General features: G+C 52.5%; 1 protein-coding gene across 3 annotated transcripts in view; it reads left to right on the top strand.

The window, feature by feature from the left end:
* RBBP8 (RB binding protein 8, endonuclease) overlaps positions 1–18354 on the top strand; it is a 146551-nt gene that overhangs the window by 64139 nt on the left and 64058 nt on the right. For all 3 annotated transcript variants that reach the window (XM_075314456.1, XM_075314457.1, XM_075314458.1), the window contains exon 7: positions 16888–17078. In XM_075314456.1, coding sequence (XP_075170571.1) covers positions 16888–17078 — 191 coding nt within the window. The remainder of the gene's footprint in view (positions 1–16887; positions 17079–18354) is intronic.

Here is an 18354-nt window from a genome sequence, read left to right as displayed (position 1 = left end):
ATCAGAGGAACTCCGATTCATGGCGGTCTAAGTCACGTCCTAAAAAGACCGCCGGGGGAACTGCTCCCAAAGCGGCCTCCTCATGACTTTCGGCCTCCTCACACCGCATCCTCGGTCGGTGGCAGGCTTTCCCGCTTTTGCGACGCCTGGCTGCCACAGGTAAAAGACCGTTGGGTGAGAGACATTCTGTCTCACGGTTACAGGATAGAGTTCAACTCTCGTCCTCCGACTCGGTTCTTCAGAACATCTCCGCCCCCCGAGCGAGCCGATGCTCTTCTTCAGGCGGTGTGCACTCTGAAGGCAGAAGGAGTGGTGATCCCTGTTCCTTTTCAGCAACAGGGTCACGGTTTTTACTCCAACTTGTTCGTGGTGCCGAAAAAGGACGGATCCTTCCGTCCTGTTCTGGACCTAAAACTGCTCAACAAACATGTAAAAACCAGGCGGTTCCGGATGGAATCGCTCCGCTCCGTCATCGCCTCAATGTCCCAAGGAGATTTCCTAGCATCAATCGACATCAAGGATGCTTATCTCCACGTACCGATTGCTCCAGAGCATCAGCGCTTCCTGCGTTTCGCCATAGGGGACGAACACCTTCAGTTCGTGGCACTGCCTTTCGGCTTGGCGACAGCCCCACGGGTCTTCACCAAGGTCATGGCAACAGTAGTAGCAGTTCTGCACTCTCAGGGACACTCGGTGATCCCTTACTTAGACGATCTGCTTGTCAAGGCACCCTCTCAAGTGGCATGCCAACACAGCCTGAGCATTGCTCTAGAGACTCTCCAGAGTTTCGGGTGGATCATCAATTTTCCAAAGTCAAATCTGACTCCGGCCCAATCACTGACATATCTTGGCATGGAGTTTCATACTCTCTCAGCGATAGTGAAGCTTCCGCTGGACAAACAGCGTTCACTACAGACAGGGGTGCAATCTCTCCTTCAAGGCCAGTCACACCCCTTGCGGCGCCTCATGCACTTCCTAGGGAAGATGGTAGCAGCAATGGAGGCAGTTCCTTTTGCTCAGTTTCATCTGCGTCCACTTCAATGGGACATTCTCCGCAAATGGGACAGGAGGTCGACGTCCCTCGACATGAACGTCTCCCTTTCTCGGGCAGCCAAGGCTTCCCTTCAGTGGTGGCTTCTTCCCACTTCTCTGTTGAAGGGGAAATCCTTCCTGCCCCCATCCTGGGCTGTGGTCACGACGGACGCGAGCCTGTCAGGGTGGGGAGCGGTTTTTCTCCACCACAGGGCTCAGGGTACTTGGACTCAGCCAGAGTCCTCCCTTCAGATCAATGTTCTGGAGATAAGGGCAGTGTATCTTGCCCTAAAGGCGTTCCAGCCGTGGCTGGAAGGCAAGCAGATCCGAATTCAGTCGGACAACTCCACCGCGGTGGCATACATCAACCACCAAGGCGGAACACGCAGTCGGCAAGCCTTCCAGGAAGTCCGGCGGATTCTGCTATGGGTGGAAGCCACAGCCTCCACCATATCCGCAGTTCACATCCCGGGCGTAGAAAACTGGGAAGCAGACTTTCTCAGTCGCCAGGGCATGGACGCAGGGGAATGGTCCCTTCACCCGGACGTGTTTCAGGAGATCTGTTGCCGCTGGGGGATGCCGTACGTCGACCTAATGGCGTCCCGGCACAACCACAAGGTCCCGACATTCATGGCACGGTCTCAAGATCACAGAGCTCTGGCGGCAGACGCTTTAGTTCAGGATTGGTCGCAGTTTCAACTCCCTTATGTGTTTCCTCCTCTGGCACTGTTGCCCAGAGTGTTACGCAAGATCAGGTCCGACTGCCGCCGCGCCATCCTAGTCGCTCCAGACTGGCCGAGGAGGTCGTGGTACCCGGATCTGTGGCATCTCACGGTGGGCCAACCGTGGGCACTACCAGACCGACCAGACTTGCTGTCTCAAGGACCGTTTTTCCATCTGAATTCTGCGGCCCTCAACCTGACTGTGTGGCCATTGAGTCCTGGATCCTAGCGTCTTCAGGGTTATCTCAAGAGGTCATTGCCACTATGAGACAGGCTAGGAAACCAACGTCCGCCAAGATCTACCACAGGACGTGGAGGATATTCTTATCTTGGTGCTCTGATCAGGGTTTTTCTCCCTGGCCATTTGCCTTGCCCACTTTTCTTTCCTTCCTTCAATCCGGATTGGAAAAAGGTTTGTCGCTCGGCTCCCTTAAGGGACAAGTCTCAGCGCTCTCTGTGTTCTTTCAGAAGCGCCTAGCCAGACTTCCACAGGTACGCACGTTCCTGCAGGGGGTTTGTCACATAGTCCCTCCTTACAAGCGGCCGTTAGAACCCTGGGATCTGAACAGGGTGCTGATGGCTCTTCAGAAACCACCTTTCGAGCCAATGAGGGATATTCCTCTCTCACGCCTTTCGCAGAAAGTGGCCTTCCTAGTAGCAGTCACATCACTTCGGAGAGTGTCTGAGCTAGCAGCGCTGTCATGCAAAGCCCCTTTCCTGGTGTTTCACCAGGACAAGGTGGTTCTGCGTCCGGTTCCGGAATTTCTCCCTAAGGTGGTATCCCCCTTTCATCTCAATCAGGATATCTCCTTACCCTCTTTTTGTCCTCATCCAGTTCACCAATGTGAAAGGGATTTGCACTTGTTAGATCTGGTGAGAGCACTCAGACTCTACATTTCTCGTACGGCGCCCCTGCGCCGCTCGGATGCACTCTTTGTCCTTGTCGCTGGCCAGCGTAAAGGGTCACAGGCTTCCAAATCAACCCTGGCTCGGTGGATCAAGGAACCTATTCTCGAAGCTTACCGATCTTCTGGGCTTCCGGTTCCCTCAGGGCTAAGGGCCCATTCTACCAGAGCCGTGGGTGCGTCCTGGGCTTTGCGGCACCAGGCTTCGGCTCAGCAGGTGTGTCAGGCAGCTACCTGGTCGAGCCTGCACACTTTCACGAAACACCTTCAGGTGCATACCTATGCTTCGGCAGATGCCAGCCTAGGAAGGCAGGTCCTTCAGGCGGCGGTTGCCCACCTGTAGGAAGGGGCCGTTTTACGGCTCTATTTCGAGGTTTTACTTTACCCACCCAGGGACTGCTTTTGGACGTCCCAATTGTCTGGGTCTCCCAATGGAGCGACAAAGAAGAAGGGAATTTTGTTTACTTACCGTAAATTCCTTTTCTTCTAGCTCCAATTGGGAGACCCTGCACCCGCCCCTGTTCCCTTCGGGCTGTTGTTCTTTGTGTACACATGTTGTTCATGTTCAATGGTTTCAGTTCTCCGAAATTTCTTCGGACTGAATTTACTTTAAACCAATTTATAACTTTCCTCCGTCTTGCTTTTGCACCAAAACTGAGGAGCCCGTGAGGCACGGGGGGTGTATAGGCAGAAGGGGAGGGGCTTTACACTTTTAAGTGTAATACTTTGTGTGGCCTCCGGAGGCAGAAGCTATACACCCAATTGTCTGGGTCTCCCAATTGGAGCTAGAAGAAAAGGAATTTACGGTAATTAAACAAAATTCCCTTCTTTCCTCTCCTCTCATGGCGGCACCATTCCAGTGGTGTCTGCACTCGCTCTCCTGAGGTTCTCGCATCATATGAGCCCCGCACCCAACCGCCAACGGCTTCACTGTCCCCTACTGCAGACAAATAAGTAATCAAGAGGAAGTGAGAGCTGCAGCTACCACTCACTTTCTGTTGATTACTATACGTCCAAAGTTGGGGAGAGAGGCAAGAACCTCACGTGCTGGCTCGGGAGATGAGTATAAGCTTTTTCATTTTAATCGGGGCAACCATGAGGAGTGAGGAGGGGTTTTCTGAGTAGTGGATAACTGCTTTAACACATATATGATTTTTCTGAAATATATTTTACTAATTCATGCAATTTGTCAGAAAGTTTAACATGTAAGAATTGCAAAAAACTAAATGTAACCCAAGCAGAGCCTTAGACGAATAACATCTCCTAAAGGCTGCTTTACATACAACGGTATCGCTAGCGATCTCTTTAGCGATGTGACACGCCAGATCGCAGATACGATTTGCTGAGATCGCACATAGGTCGTTTTGTGACCGGCGCTACAAAAACGACTTATGTGCGATCTCGGCAAATCGTATCTGCAATTTGGCGTGTCACATCGCTAACGAGATCACTAGCGATATCGTTGTGTGTAAAGCAGCCTTAAGAGTTGAGGCCCAGTCACACACAATGATTTACCAGCGATGCCGACAACGATGTGACCTAATAAGGATCTCTGGTAAGTCGCTGGGAGGTCGCTGGTGAGATGTCACACAGTCAGACCTTACCAACGACGCAGTAACGATGAGCGACCTGTATAACGATCTCGGCGGGCGTTGGGACTGTGTTAGGAGGTCGTTGGTAGGTGTCAAACACAGCGATGCATCCTGCCCAGCAGGACATCGCCTTTGAAGAAAATGGTCCTGACCATTCGGCAACAACTAGCGATCTCACAGCAGGGCCCTGATCGCTGGTAGGTGTCACACATAACAGGTCTTTTAATACTAACTTGACGGACTCATATGCCTATGCAGCTGTCAAGTTTTTCGTGGTCCATACTTGGACTGTGATACACAGACATCTGAATGACATCTTACTGACACATATCACTAAGTAAAATGTTTGATCCTCAACTTGAAACTAGTGTTGTGGCCCAAATATTGCACCTATTGTTTTCATTCTGAAAGCTAAATATGATAAGCTTATATTATTCTAATATAAATGTTTATAGTAATGATTTATGTTCATAGTGAAAGCTAGTAAACCTGGCAAAACCAAAGTAAGACCACTCTGATAACAAGCTTAAGTCTATTCTATGTATATAGCTCATATGTCCGCGTATGGTTGTATACTATACATTAACTGTATGTAGTCCAATCCTGTTACCCCCTTCAATCTGCATCCTCTTTGTGAGGATTTTCACCACTTATACTCACCAGTTTTGATTTGATAATCTGCTGTGAATATGTAGGGTACACTTCTGCATTATATAATCTAAGAGGACTTTCTAGTGAATGTTTATGAGCAATGTATTTGAGTGCAACAAATGAAAAATGACAACTTTACATATGGCGGGTAAAGATCCTAACATGATATAAGCTGTTTCTTATATCAGAAAAAAACAAAGAGAAAAATTGTAGGAAAAATACCCTGACTATAAATAAATAAATTGCAAGTGCTTGATAACAGGGTACTTAGTGTATACATTTTCTTTGTCGCTCCATTGGGAGACCCAGACAATTGGGTGTATAGCTTCTGCCTCCGGAGGCCACACAAAGTACTACACTTTAAAAAGTGTAACCCCTCCCCTCTGCCTATACACCCTCCCGTGCATCACGGGCTCCTCAGTTTTATGCTTTGTGTGGAAGGAGGCACACATCCACTCATGCATTCTCATTTTAGTTATCGGTTGGAAGAAAAGTGGGCCCCCACGGGGCCCCCGGCATGTTCCCTTCTCACCCCACTACGTCGGCGGTGCTGTTAAGGTTGAGGTACCCATTGTGGGTACAAAGGCCGGAGCCTCATGCCGTCTCCTTCACCATCCCTTAGCGGCTCTGGGAGAAGTGGGATCCTGAGCGGTCATCCATTCACTGGGACCGTGCTCCCTCCGCAGCCCCTGTGGGAATCTGTCGGACAGGAGTTTATTTATCCTCAGGGACCGGGCCCTGCATCACTAAGGTACTCTGTACCCCCATGGGGGATGTGCATGGAGCGCCTTCATCCCGGACGCTGCAGCAGCTGCTTATTTGTGACGGCCGGCGGACTTCCGCGCCGACCGCGCCTGTTTGTCGGCCGCGGTCTTAAATTTAGTCCCCGGCTTCAATTGCGGCCTAGTAGCAAAACTCCCGCCCCCGGGCCTGTCTATCAGGGGTAAGGGCGGGACTGCCGACCTGACGTCGGTTGTGAGGGCCGGAGCATCCTGTATGCCTCCTCCCCCCTCACTGATCACTGTGGGGACTCCAGATTCCCGCACTTTTCTAGCGCCGCCCACGGCCCCACTCCTCCCCAGAGAGCTCCGGCAGCCATTTTTTTGGCATTCTGCCTGTGGAGGATTTCCAGGAAAGAGCTCTGCAACGCTGGGAGACCTAAGGCAGGGAATCTGGAGGACACACACTCCGCTTTTTAGCGGTCGGTAAGCCACACCGGTCACCCGGTGCTGGCCCCCTTAGGGTGCCGGAATAGATACTATATATAAATATTTATATATTTCTGTTTGGTCGGGCTGTATACCCTTTCCCATATACCCTCAGTGATCACTCTCCTAGGAGACAACAGCATGTCGTCCACAAGGAGCAAGGGTGCCAAGGCACAGGGTTATTTTGCGACCTGTACCTCTTGTGCGGCTAAGTTACCTGCGGGTTCCACCTACCCTCACTGTGAGCAATGCTCAACCCCTGTTTTACTTGCTCAGCCGGAGCCTCGGTCACTAGTGGGCCCCTCGGCTCAGGTAGAACCCCTTGCTCCCCCTGTCCAGGCGGCAGGGACAGAGTTTGCAGTTTTTGCTGAAAAACTATCTGAATCACTCTCACAATCCATGGCTCAGTCTATGGACAAATGGTCTGCCAAGCTGCTTGAAGCTTTGCAGTCCAGACCGGTCCTTCCACAGGCCCCGGGCCCTGTTGGATCTTCGCCTCCAGGCCCCTCTCTGTCCGCGCCGCAGCACGTTCCCAGGGGGGGCCCTAGGTCTCATGTGGAGGACTCCGGCCCGGACCACAGTCCCAGACCGGCTAAGCAGGCCCGCTGGGAATCTTCCCCGACTTCTTCACGCTGCTCGGGTTCCCAAATTGAGGACTCTCTGGAGGACGAGGCGGACGTCGCAGCTCAGGGCTCTGACCCTGACGTTGCTCTCAATCTTGATACACCTGAAGGGGACGCCATAGTAAATGACCTTATCTCGTCCATCAACCAGGTGTTAGATATATCTTCCCCGCCGCCACCTGTAGAGGAGTCGACTTCTCAGCAGGAGAAACACCAGTTTCGGTTCCCTAAACGTACGCGGAGTGCGTTTTTCGATCACTCTAACTTCAGAGATGCTGTCCAGAAGCCCAGAGCGGTTCCGGACAAGCGCTTTACTAAGCGCCTTACTGACACACGTTACCCCTTCCCCTCTGACGTAGTTAAGGGTTGGGTTCAATGTCCCAAGGTGGATCCCCCAGTCTCTAGATTGGCGGCTAGATCTGTGGTATCGGTTGCAGATGGCTCATCACTAAAGGATGCCACTGACAGGCAGATAGAGCTCCTGGTGAAGTCCATCTATGAGGCCACGGGCGCGTCTTTTGCCCCGGCCTTTGCAGCCGTGTGGGCACTCCAAGCTATCTCAGCTTGTCTGGCTGAGATTAATGCTGTCACACGCAATTCTGCTCCGCAAGTTGCGTCTTTGACTTCTCAAGCGTCAGCTTTTTCTTCCTACGCCATGAACGCAGTCCTAGACTCTGCTAGCCGTACAGCTGTGGCATCCGCTAACTCTGTGGCAGTCCGCAGGGCCATGTGGCTGCGCGAATGGAAGGCAGACTCGGCTTCCAAGAGGTTCTTAACCGGTTTGCCGTTTTCTGGCGACCGCTTGTTTGGCGAACGATTAAGGAATCCAAGGGAAAGGACTCCTCCTTACCCCAGTCCAAACCGAAGAGACCTCAGCAACGGAAAATACAATCGAGGTTTCGGTCCTTTCGTCCCTCCGCCAAGCCCCAATCCTCTTCGTCCAACAGGCCGGAGAAAGGCCAGAGGAACTCCTATGCGTGGCGGTCCAAGTCACGCCCCCAAAAGGCCGCAGGAGGCACCGCTTCCAAGGCGGCCTCCTCATGACTCTCGGCATCCCCGAACCGCATCCTCGGTCGGTGGCAGGCTCTCCCGCTTTTGCGACGCCTGGTGGCCACATGTTCACGACCGATGGGTGAGAGACATTCTGTCTCACGGTTACAGGATAGAGTTCAGCTCTCGTCCCCCGACTCGTTTCTTCAGAACCTCTCCGCCCCCCGAGCGAGCCGATGCACTTTTTCAGGCGGTGAACGCTCTGAAGACAGAAGGAGTTGTGATCCCTGTTCCCCCCCAGGAACATGGTCGCGGTTTTTACTCTAACTTGTTTGTGGTGCCAAAGAAGGACAGCTCGTTCCGTCCCGTTCTGGACCTCAAACTGCTGAACAGACATGTGAGCACCAGACGGTTTCGGATGGAATCTCTACGCTCGGTCATCGCTTCAATGTCACAAGGAGACTTCCTAGCATCGATCGACATCAAGGATGCTTATCTCCTTGTGCCGATCGCACCCGAACATCAACGCTTTTTGCGTTTCGCCATCGGGGACGAACAACTTCAGTTCGTGGCTTTGCCTTTCGGCCTGGCGACAGCCCCAAGGGTGTTCACCAAGGTCATGGCATCTGTTGTGGCGGTCCTGCATTCTCAGGGCCACTCGGTGATTCCCTACTTAGACGATCTTCTGGTCAGGGCACCCTCTCAGATGGCGTGTCAAAACAGCCTTTCCGTCGCTCTGGCGACTCTCCAGCAGTTCGGGTGGATCATCAACTTCCCAAAATCCAAGTTGACACCGACCCAATCACTGACGTACCTTGGGATGGAGTTTCATACTCAGTCAGCAGTAGTCATGCTACCGCTGGACAAACAGCTTTCGCTGCAGGCAGGGGTGCAATCTCTTCTTCGGGGTCAGTCACACCCCGTGAGGCGCCTCATGCACTTCCTGGGGAAGATGGTGGCAGCGATGGAGGCAGTGCCCTTCGCGCAATTCCATCTGCGGCCACTCCAGTGGGACATTCTCCGCAAATGGGACAGTAGGTCGACTTCCCTCGACAGGAACGTCTCTCTTTCCCTTGCAACCAAGACGTCACTTCAGTAGTGGCTCCTTCCCAACTCTCTGTCGCAGGGAAAATCCTTCCTACCCCCCGGACGCGAGCCTGTCAGGGTGGGGGGCGGTTTTTCTTCACCACAGGGCTCAGGGAACCTGGACTCCGATAGAGTCATCCCTTCAGATCAATATTCTGGAGATAAGGGCAGTGTATCTAGCCCTATTGGCCTTTCATCGGTGGCTGGAGGGCAGGCAGATCCGGATCCAGTCGGACAACGCCACTGCCGTCGCATACATCAACCACCAAGGCGGCACTCGCAGTCGTCAAGCCTTCCAGGAAGTCCGGCGGATTCTGCAGTGGGTGGAAGCCACAGCTTCCACCATCTCCGCAGTTCACATCCCGGGCGTAGAAAACTGTGAAGCAGATTTTCTCAGTCGACAGGGCATGGACGCGGGGGAATGGTCTCTTCACCCAGACGTGTTTCGAGAGATCTGTCGCCGCTGGGGAACGCCGGACGTCGATCTCATGGCGTCACGGCACAACAACAAAGTCCTGGCATTCATGGCCCGGTCTCAAGATCACAGAGCTCTGGCGGCGGACGCATTAGTTCAGGATTGGTCGCAGTTTCGACTGCCCTATGTATTTCCTCCTCTAGCGATGCTGCCCAGAGTGCTGCGCAAAATCAGGTCCGACTGTCGTCGCGCCATTCTCGTAGCCCCAGATTGGCCGAGGCGGTCGTGGTACCCGGATCTGTGGCATCTCACGGTGGGTCAACCGTGGGCGCTCCCAGACCGCCCAGACTTGCTGTCACAAGGGCCGTTTTTCCATCTGAATTCTGCGGCCCTCAACCTGACTGTGTGGCCATTGAGTCCTGGCTCCTAGCGTCCTCAGGGTTATCTCAAGATGTCATTGCCACTATGAGACAGGCCAGGAAACCAACGTCCGCCAAGATCTATCACAGGTCTTGGAGGATCTTCTTATCCTGGTGCTCTGATAATGGTTTTACTCCCTGGCCCTTTGCCTTACCCACTTTTCTTTCATTCCTTCAATCCGGAATGGACAAGGGTTTGTCTCTCGGCTCTCTCAAGGGACAAGTATCGGCGCTATCCGTATTTTTTCAAAAGCGTCTAGCCAGGCTGCCGCGGGTCCGCACGTTCCTGCAGGGAGTTTGCCACATAGTCCCACCTTACAAGCGTCCGCTGGAACCCTGGGACCTTAACAGGGTGCTAACGGCTCTTCAGAAACCACCTTTCGAGCCGCTGCGGGATGTCTCTTTATCACGTCTTTCGCAGAAGGTGGCATTTCTAGTGGCAGTTACATCGCTCCGTAGAGTGTCGGAGCTGGCAGCGCTGTCATGCAAAGCCCCCTTCCTGGTTTTTCACCAGGATAAGGTGGTTCTGCGTCCGGTCCCGGAATTTCTCCCTAAGGTGGTATACCCTTTTCATCTCATCGAGGTATTCTTTTACCCACCCAGGGACTGCTTTTGGACGTCCCAATTGTCTGGGTCTCCCAATGGAGCGACAAAGAAGAAGGGAATTTTGCTTACTTACCGTAAATTCCTTTTCTTCTAGCTCCTATTGGGAGACCCAGTACCCGCCCCTGTTCCCTTCGGGCTGTTGTTCTTTTGTGTACACATGTTGTTCATGTTCAATTGTTCTTTTGGTTCATGGTTTCAGTTCTCCGAACATCCTTCGGATTGAATTTACCTTAGACCAATTTATAAGTTTCCTCCTTCCTGCTTTTGCACCAAAACTGAGGAGCCCGTGATGCACGGGAGGGTGTATAGGCAGAGGGGAGGGGTTACACTTTTTAAAGTGTAGTACTTTGTGTGGCCTCCGGAGGCAGAAGCTATACACCCAATTGTCTGGGTCTCCCAATAGGAGCTAGAAGAAAAGGAATTTACGGTAAGTAAACAAAATTCCCTTCTTTGCAAAAAGGTAAAAAGCTGTCTCACCTCGTCACGGTGTACCCATCTGAGACAGTCCCTAACCTACTGAAGTTAAAAACATTATCAATACCTGACTTGTGTCATGTCAAAACTCCAATATGAATGGTGGCAAGTGGTCAGCTGTGTCCCAGATTAAATACACAGAAAAGTGAGACGCAACTTTCAGCTCAGGTTTTTGGTGTTTCTTTATTGTTCCTTTGGGAGACCCAGACCATGGGTGTTTAGCTTCTGCCTCCGGAGGACACACAAAGTACTACACTTAAAAGTGTAGCTCCTCCCTCTGAGCTTATACACCCCCTGGTGAGCAGACCCAGCCAGTTTATCGCTTTGTGTTCAGGAGGCATACATCCACACATGCATTCTCATATGATTTTTTCCTTTTGGAATGAGTTTGAAGAACTGCGGGTCCACGTCTGGACCCCCGGCATGTCCCTTCTCACCCCACTGTGTCGGCGGTGTTGTTAGGTTGATTTCCTAGGCTGGAGCCTTACATGCCGTGCTCCTTCACCATCCCTCCTGGGCTCTGGCTTGAAGTGGGAGCCAGCACGGTCTCCATGCCTGGCAGGACACCGATCTCCATCCGCAGCCCTTCAGGACCCTACTGGACCGGAGCACTCATCCCCAGGGACCTGGCCCTGCGTCTCAGCAGCTAAGTACCTGAGACGTTTATATTTGGGGGTCCCTGTGCTTTATTGTTTGGGGAGAGTGTGCTTACTGTATTTACTGACATTTCCGGCGGGTTCTCTAGCTGTCGCCCGAGAACCGCGCCGATGGTGCCTGCGCGTCGGCCTCGCCGTTCAAATTTAGGCTCCGGCTTCGCCGGAGGCCTAGTTTCGTTTCACTGCCCTCGCATGTCACTCATGCAGAGGGACAGGCTCGGCTCCTCCCGGCGGCCGTTCTGCACAGGGGAGGGACACTCCCCACTGCTGTGCGTGTCTACTCCCCTGTAGGTCTCTATGGCCCTCCAGATCCCGCTCTTCATGCAAGTCCCGCCCCCTCTCTTCGCTCCGGCGGCCATTTTCTCAGAGTTCACTCAGCGCTGGTCTGCGTTCTGCATCCCTACTGAGGTGCTGTGTTTGGGGGTCCGGGCTTCGGGATCTGGAGGGCACACAACACCGCTCCAGCGGTCTGGTAAGCCACAACCGGTCTCTGGTTGTGGACCTCTGTATATACTCTCTGGGGTTCATTCTCTGGCAGAGCCCCCACTCCAGCAGCATGTCTCACACGAGGAGCAAGTCTCCAAAGCTTTATGCTCTATGCGCTGCATGTAAGCTCCTGCTGCCTGAACTGAGCACCTATCCACATTGTGATGCCTGCTCTACCTTGGCGGTGCCACAGCCTGGAGTCTCTCCCCCAGTGGTCTCTCAGGCTGCTCCTGCTCCTGTGGCTGAGCCCCCGGCTTGGGTAGAATCCTTTTCTAGGTCTATCTCCCAGTCTTTTGCTAAGTCCATGGGACTTCTGTCCAGGACTTTGCTGAATATGCATCAGCCCCTTTCACAGGGTGCCTCTGCTGCTAGGGGTCTCTCAGGACCGGAGCTCACAGAGGATTCATCATCAGGTCCCAGACCCCGTCCTCCTAAGAAGAGACGCAGGGTTCCCTCTCCCTCCTCCTCCCGCGGCTCTGATTCAAGAGCTGACTCGCAGGATGAGGAGGATGCCTTTACAGGGGGCTCGGGGGCTAACTCCATGTACCCCATTGATCTGTCCGAAAGTGACTCAGATCTTAGTGACTTGATTGCTTCCATTAATTCTGTACTGGATCTCAATCCGCCAGTATCAGAGGAGCAACCCTCTCTGGCAGAAAAGCACCAGTTTACCTCGCCTAAGAGGGCAAAGAGTGTGTTCTTTAACCACTCCAGTTTTCAGGCCGCTGTTACCAAGCCCAGGGCCTGTCCTGACAAACGCTTCCCAAAGCGTGGTTCTGATGACCGTTTTCCCTTTCCACCTGAGGTGGTCAAGGAGTGGGCTCATTCCCCAAAGGTAGACCCCACGGTGTCTAGGCTCTCAGCCCGGACCGATGTGTCGGTGGCTGATGGCACCTCCCTTAAGGATTCCACTGACCGCCAGATTGACCTTCTGGCCAAATCCGTATATGAAGCGGCGGGGGCCTCGTTTTCCCCGACCTTTGCAGCAGTGTGGGCTCTCAAAGCCATCTCTGCTTCTCTAGAGGAGATGCATTCCCTCACCAGGGAATCTATGCCCGAAATGGTTGCCTTGACTTCCCAAGCTTCAGCTTTTTCATCCTATGCCATGTCTGCCATGCTGGAGGCTTCTCACCGCACTGCGGTGGCTTCGGCTAATTCCCTCGCTATCCGCAGGATCTTGTGGCTTCGAGAGTGGAAGGCAGATGCTTCTTCAAAGAAGTACCTTGCTGGGCTCCCTTTTGCTGGGTCCCGGCTGTTCGGAGAACAGCTGGATGAAATTATTAAGGAAGCTACTGGCGGGAAGAGTACTTCCATGACACAAACCAAAGCCAGGAAACCTGCCCAGGGTAGGAATCAGTCGAGGTTTCGCTCCTTTCGTTCCTCCAACTGGTCGTCCTCTAAGCCCTCGGCCTTGTCCACTAACTCAGCCAAGGACCAGAAATCCAACTGGCGCCCAAAAGCGCGTCCACAGAAGACCGCAGGAGGTCCTGCCACTAAGGCAGCCTCCTCGTGACTATCTGCCCGCTCCGGCAACGTCCTTAGTCGGTGGCAGGCTCTCCCACTTTGGCGACGCTTGGTTTCAACACGTCTCCGATCAGTGGGTGAGAGATATCATCTCCCACGGCTACAGGATAGAATTCTCTTCCAGCCCGCCAAACAGATTTTTTCTCTCAACTCCCCCCTGCTCCAAGGCCGCCGCCTTCTCGCAGGCCGTGGCATCCTTGCAGGCCAACGGAGTAATTGTACCGGTTCCCGCCCGGGAACGGTTCAGAGGTTTCTACTCAAATCTCTTCCTAGTCCCCAAAAAGGACGGTACCTTCCGGCCCATTTTGGATCTCAAGCTTCTCAACAAGCATGTTCAGGTGCGGCACTTTCGCATGGAGTCTCTGCGATCAATCATTGCCTCAATGACCCAAGGGGATTTCCTGGCGTCCATCGACATCAGAGATGCCTATCTGCATGTGCCAATTGCAGTTTCACACCAGCGTTGGCTACATTTTGCAATCGGAGAAGATCATTTCCAATTTGTGGCTCTCCCCTTCGGGTTGGCCACAGCCCCTCGTGTATTCACCAAGGTCATGGCAGCAGTGATTGCGGTTCTGCACCTACAGGGGTTGGCAGTGATTCCTTACCTGGACGACCTTCTAGTCAAGGCTTCATCCAGCGCAGACTGTCAGCGGAGTGTCTCGCTCACTCTCGCCACTCTAGCCCAATTTGTGTGGCTGGTCAATCTGCCCAAATCCACTCTGACTTCGACCCAGAGTCTCACGTACCTAGGGATGCAGTTCGAGACTTTGCCGGCACTTGTGAAGTTGCCCTTAGTCAAACAGCAGTCCCTCCAACTGGCGGTGCGCTCTCTGCTGAGGCCCTGCCGTTATACCCTCAGGCGTCTGATGCAGGTGCTGGGTCAAATGGTGGCGTCAATAGAGGCTGTTCCCTTTGCCCAGTTCCATCTGCGCCCCCTGCAGCTGGACATTCTCCGCTGTTGGGACAAGCGGCCTTCCTCCTTACACAGGTTAGTGGCTCTGTCGCCACAGACCAGCAGCTCTCTTCAGTGGTGGCTTCGGCCCCTCTCTCTGTCCCAGGGGCGCTCCTTCCTGGCCCCGTCCTGGGTGATCCTCACCACGGATGCCAGTCTATCCGGCTGGGGAGCGGTATGTCTCCACCACAGAGCGCAGGGCACTTGGACTCCGTCCGAGTCAGCCCTTTCAATCAATGTGCTGGAAACCAGAGCCGTGCTTCTAGCTCTCCTAGCTTTTCACCACCTGTTAGCGGGCAGGCACATTCGAGTCCAGTCAGACAACGCGACAGCGGTTGCCTACATCAATCACCAAGGCGGGACACGCAGCCGCCTGGCAATGTTGGAGGTACAACGCATCCTTCAATGGGTGGAGGACTCAAAGTCCACCATATCCGCAGTCCACATCCCAGGCGTGGAAAACTGGGAGGCAGATTATCTCAGCCGTCAAACCGTGGACGGTGGCGAGTGGTCCCTGCACCCGGCAGTGTTTCAGTCAATCTGCCGCAAATGGGGCACTCCGGACGTGGACCTAATGGCATCCCGTCACAACAACAAAGTTCCTGTTTACGTGGCTCGCTCCCACGATCCTCAGGCCTTCGCCGCGGACGCTCTGGTTCAAGACTGGTCCCAGTTTCGTCTGTCCTACGTGTTTCCCCCTCTAGCTCTCTTGCCCAGAGTCCTGCGCAAGATCAGAATGGAGGGCCGTCGAGTCATCCTCATTGCACCGGACTGGCCCAGGCGAGCTTGGTATCCAGACCTGCTCCATCTGTCCGTAGAGATGCCGTGGCATCTCCCGGACCGTCCAGACCTACTCTCGCAAGGTCCGTTTTTCCGCCTGAATTCTGCGGCTCTCAAATTGACGGCGTGGCTCTTGAGTCCTGGATTTTGACGGCTTCTGGTATTCCTCCTGAAGTCATCTCCACTATGACTCGGGCCCGTAAGTCTTCCTCCGCTAAGATCTATCACAGGACTTGGAGAATTTTCCTGTCCTGGTGTCGCTCTACCGACCATCCTCCTTGGCCTTTCTCCTTGCCGACCCTTCTGTCTTTTCTACAGTCCGGTCTGCAGCTAGGACTGTCCCTCAACTCTCTCAAGGGACAAGTCTCAGCTCTGTCAGTTCTGTTCCAGCGGCGTCTCGCTCGGCTGGCTCAGGTCCGCACCTTCATGCAGGGCGCGTCTCACATCATTCCGCCTTACCGGCGGCCCTTGGATCCCTGGGACCTTAATTTGGTTCTCACGGTTTTGCAGAAACCCCCCTTTGAGCCTCTTAGGGAAGTTTCTTTGTATCGTCTTTCACAGAAAGTGGCCTTTCTGGTGGCCATAACTTCCCTCAGGACAGTTTCTGATTTGGCTGCGCTCTCTTCGGAGTCACCTTTTTTGGTTTTTCATCAAGACAAGGTGGTTCTCCGTCCGACTCCGGACTTTCTTCCTAAGGTGGTCTCTCCTTTTCACCTTAACCAGGACATTACCCTACCTTCCTTTTGTCCGGCTCCTGTTCATCGCTTTGAAAAAGCGCTGCATACTCTGGATCTGGTGCGTGCTCTCCGGATCTATGTGTCTCGCACCGCTACACTTAGGCGGTGCACTTCTCTTTTTGTGCTAACCACAGGTCGGCGCAAGGGCCTCTCTGCTTCTAAGCCGACCTTAGCACGTTGGATTAGATCGACCATTTCGGACGCCTACCAGAGTACTCAGGTGCCTCCCCCGCCGGGGATCAAGGCACATTCGACCAGAGCTGTCGGTGCCTCTTGGGCTTTCAGGCACCAGGCTACGGCTCAACAAGTCTGTCAGGCTGCCACTTGGACTAGCCTGCATACCTTTTCGAAGCACTACCAAGTGCATGCTCATGCTTCGGCAGATGCGAGCTTGGGCAGACGCATCCTTCAGGCGGCTGTCGCCCATTTGTGAAGTTAGGTTCTGCCTACTTCTTAGTTTTTTCTGTTTATTTCCCACCCAGGGACTGCTTTGGAATGTCCCATGGTCTGGGTCTCCCAAAGGAACGATAAAGAAAAAGAGAATTTTGTTTACTTACCGTAAATTCTTTTTCTTATAGTTCCGTATTGGGAGACCCAGCACCCTCCCTGTTGCCTGTTGGCAATTTTCTTGTTCCGCGTGTTATCACCGGCTGTTGTCGTGGACAGAGTCTCCGGTTGTTCCAGCTCTTGGTCTGTTCTACTTGTAGGTGGCTATTCTCCTTCAGCTTTTGCACTAAACTGGCTGGGTCTGCTCACCAGGGGGTGTATAAGCTCAGAGGGAGGAGCTACACTTTTAAGTGTAGTACTTTGTGTGTCCTCCGGAGGCAGAAGCTAAACACCCATGGTCTGGGTCTCCCAATACGGAACTATAAGAAAAATAATTTACGGTAAGTAAACAAAATTCTCTTTTTTTTTGTATGTTTCTTATATCAGTTTAAAATTATTAAACTAAACTGAAAATATATAAATCATCAAAATTTTACTTGTTTATGCGATCCCACAACTGAAATATTCTTTAATGTTTAGGTCAATAAAAAAGATGCATGAAGAAGTTGCAGAAGATCATGGTGATGGTGATGATGGCATTATCCCCGATTCACCAGTCAATTCCTTTCCACTAAATGTGGTCAGCAGGATGCGCAGAAAAAAATCAAGCAAACATGTGCGGTATACAGAACGCTCACAGAATGAATCCAGCGTAACCGAATGTGCTAATAGTAAGTGAGATGCCTTCTTGTCTATAGAAACCGAAAAGTTGTAAGAAAAGCTAACTTTTCTGTTGCCTGGTCTCCTGCCGGTCTCTTCTCCTTCTTCCCTTCCTGCCTGGTCGGCACCTATCCACTGCAGTCAATTATTGGCTGCATTGGCAAATAGTGTGTCATCGTTGCACCGGTTATGTGCCAACCAGGCAAGAAGAGGAGAAGAGACTGAGGGGGTCCCTGCCAGCAGGACGGTAGAGTGACAGCCATCCGTAGATGAGTATGTACTATTTTGTCATTTATTCATAACACTGGGGACATACAGTGGAACCTCCGTTTACGAGTAACTTGGTGTGCGAGTATTTCACTATACGAGGAAAGCTTGCTGTAAATTTGTAACTCAGTTTACGAGCAAGCTTTGCTGTACAAACAAATACCGCACACACTTCCGATTCCGTACTTTCACCGCACTCTGACCCGCTCTTGCAGTCCGCACAAACACACACACATATTATGCTCACCTTAGCTTCCGTTCCCTCGCCGGCCTCCTGGTTCTTGTAGTCCGCCGGTACGGGATGTGTATCGGGTAACCATCGCAACGATGGAGGAACTTCCGCTGTCAGCCGCTTCTCAAAGGCATCGCACTGACAAATCAGAGGCATGCGGCTCATGCCTTTGACGTCAGCACGCTGGCAGCGGAAGCTCCGGCATCGGTTGCCATGGTTACCTGAACACATCCTGTACCAGCGAACTACAAGAACCAAGAGGCCGGCGAGGGAGCGTAAGGTGAGCATAATATCTAAGTTTGTGCGTGTTTGTACGTGTGTGGAATGGCACAAAAGGGGACTAGGATGGGACATTGAACAAGTTGTGGAACGAATTGTCTGAGCTTCCATTATTTCCTATGGGAAATTTTGCTTTGCTAGACGAGTAACTTGGTTTACAAGCAGAATCCCCGAACGGATTGTTCTCGTAAACCAAGGTTCCACTGTATCTAAATTAAGGCATGAAAAACCCCTTCAAGGACCCTGATGTTTTTAGTTTGTAAAATTCATTTGGAACTTTACAGCACCGAAATATTTGTTGTGCTCTTGGATAGGAGGAGGATTGTGAAATTCTGACAGTTATGGCTTTCTCTACTTCTGCCTCCCTTATACTTGCTGATTCTCGTATCCTATCCCACAGATCATTGAATAAACTCTTATTCCAAATCTGTAATATTTAACATTCTATAAATTTTCATTCTGCCGGGAGTTTACAAATGGGCTGTGTGCCCCATGCTAACGAGGAAGTC

This window comes from Anomaloglossus baeobatrachus, chromosome 6 (assembly GCF_048569485.1).
Source record: "Anomaloglossus baeobatrachus isolate aAnoBae1 chromosome 6, aAnoBae1.hap1, whole genome shotgun sequence".
NCBI classification, from domain to species: Eukaryota; Metazoa; Chordata; class Amphibia; order Anura; family Aromobatidae; genus Anomaloglossus; species Anomaloglossus baeobatrachus.
This window is presented reverse-complemented; position numbering and strand designations above follow the sequence as displayed.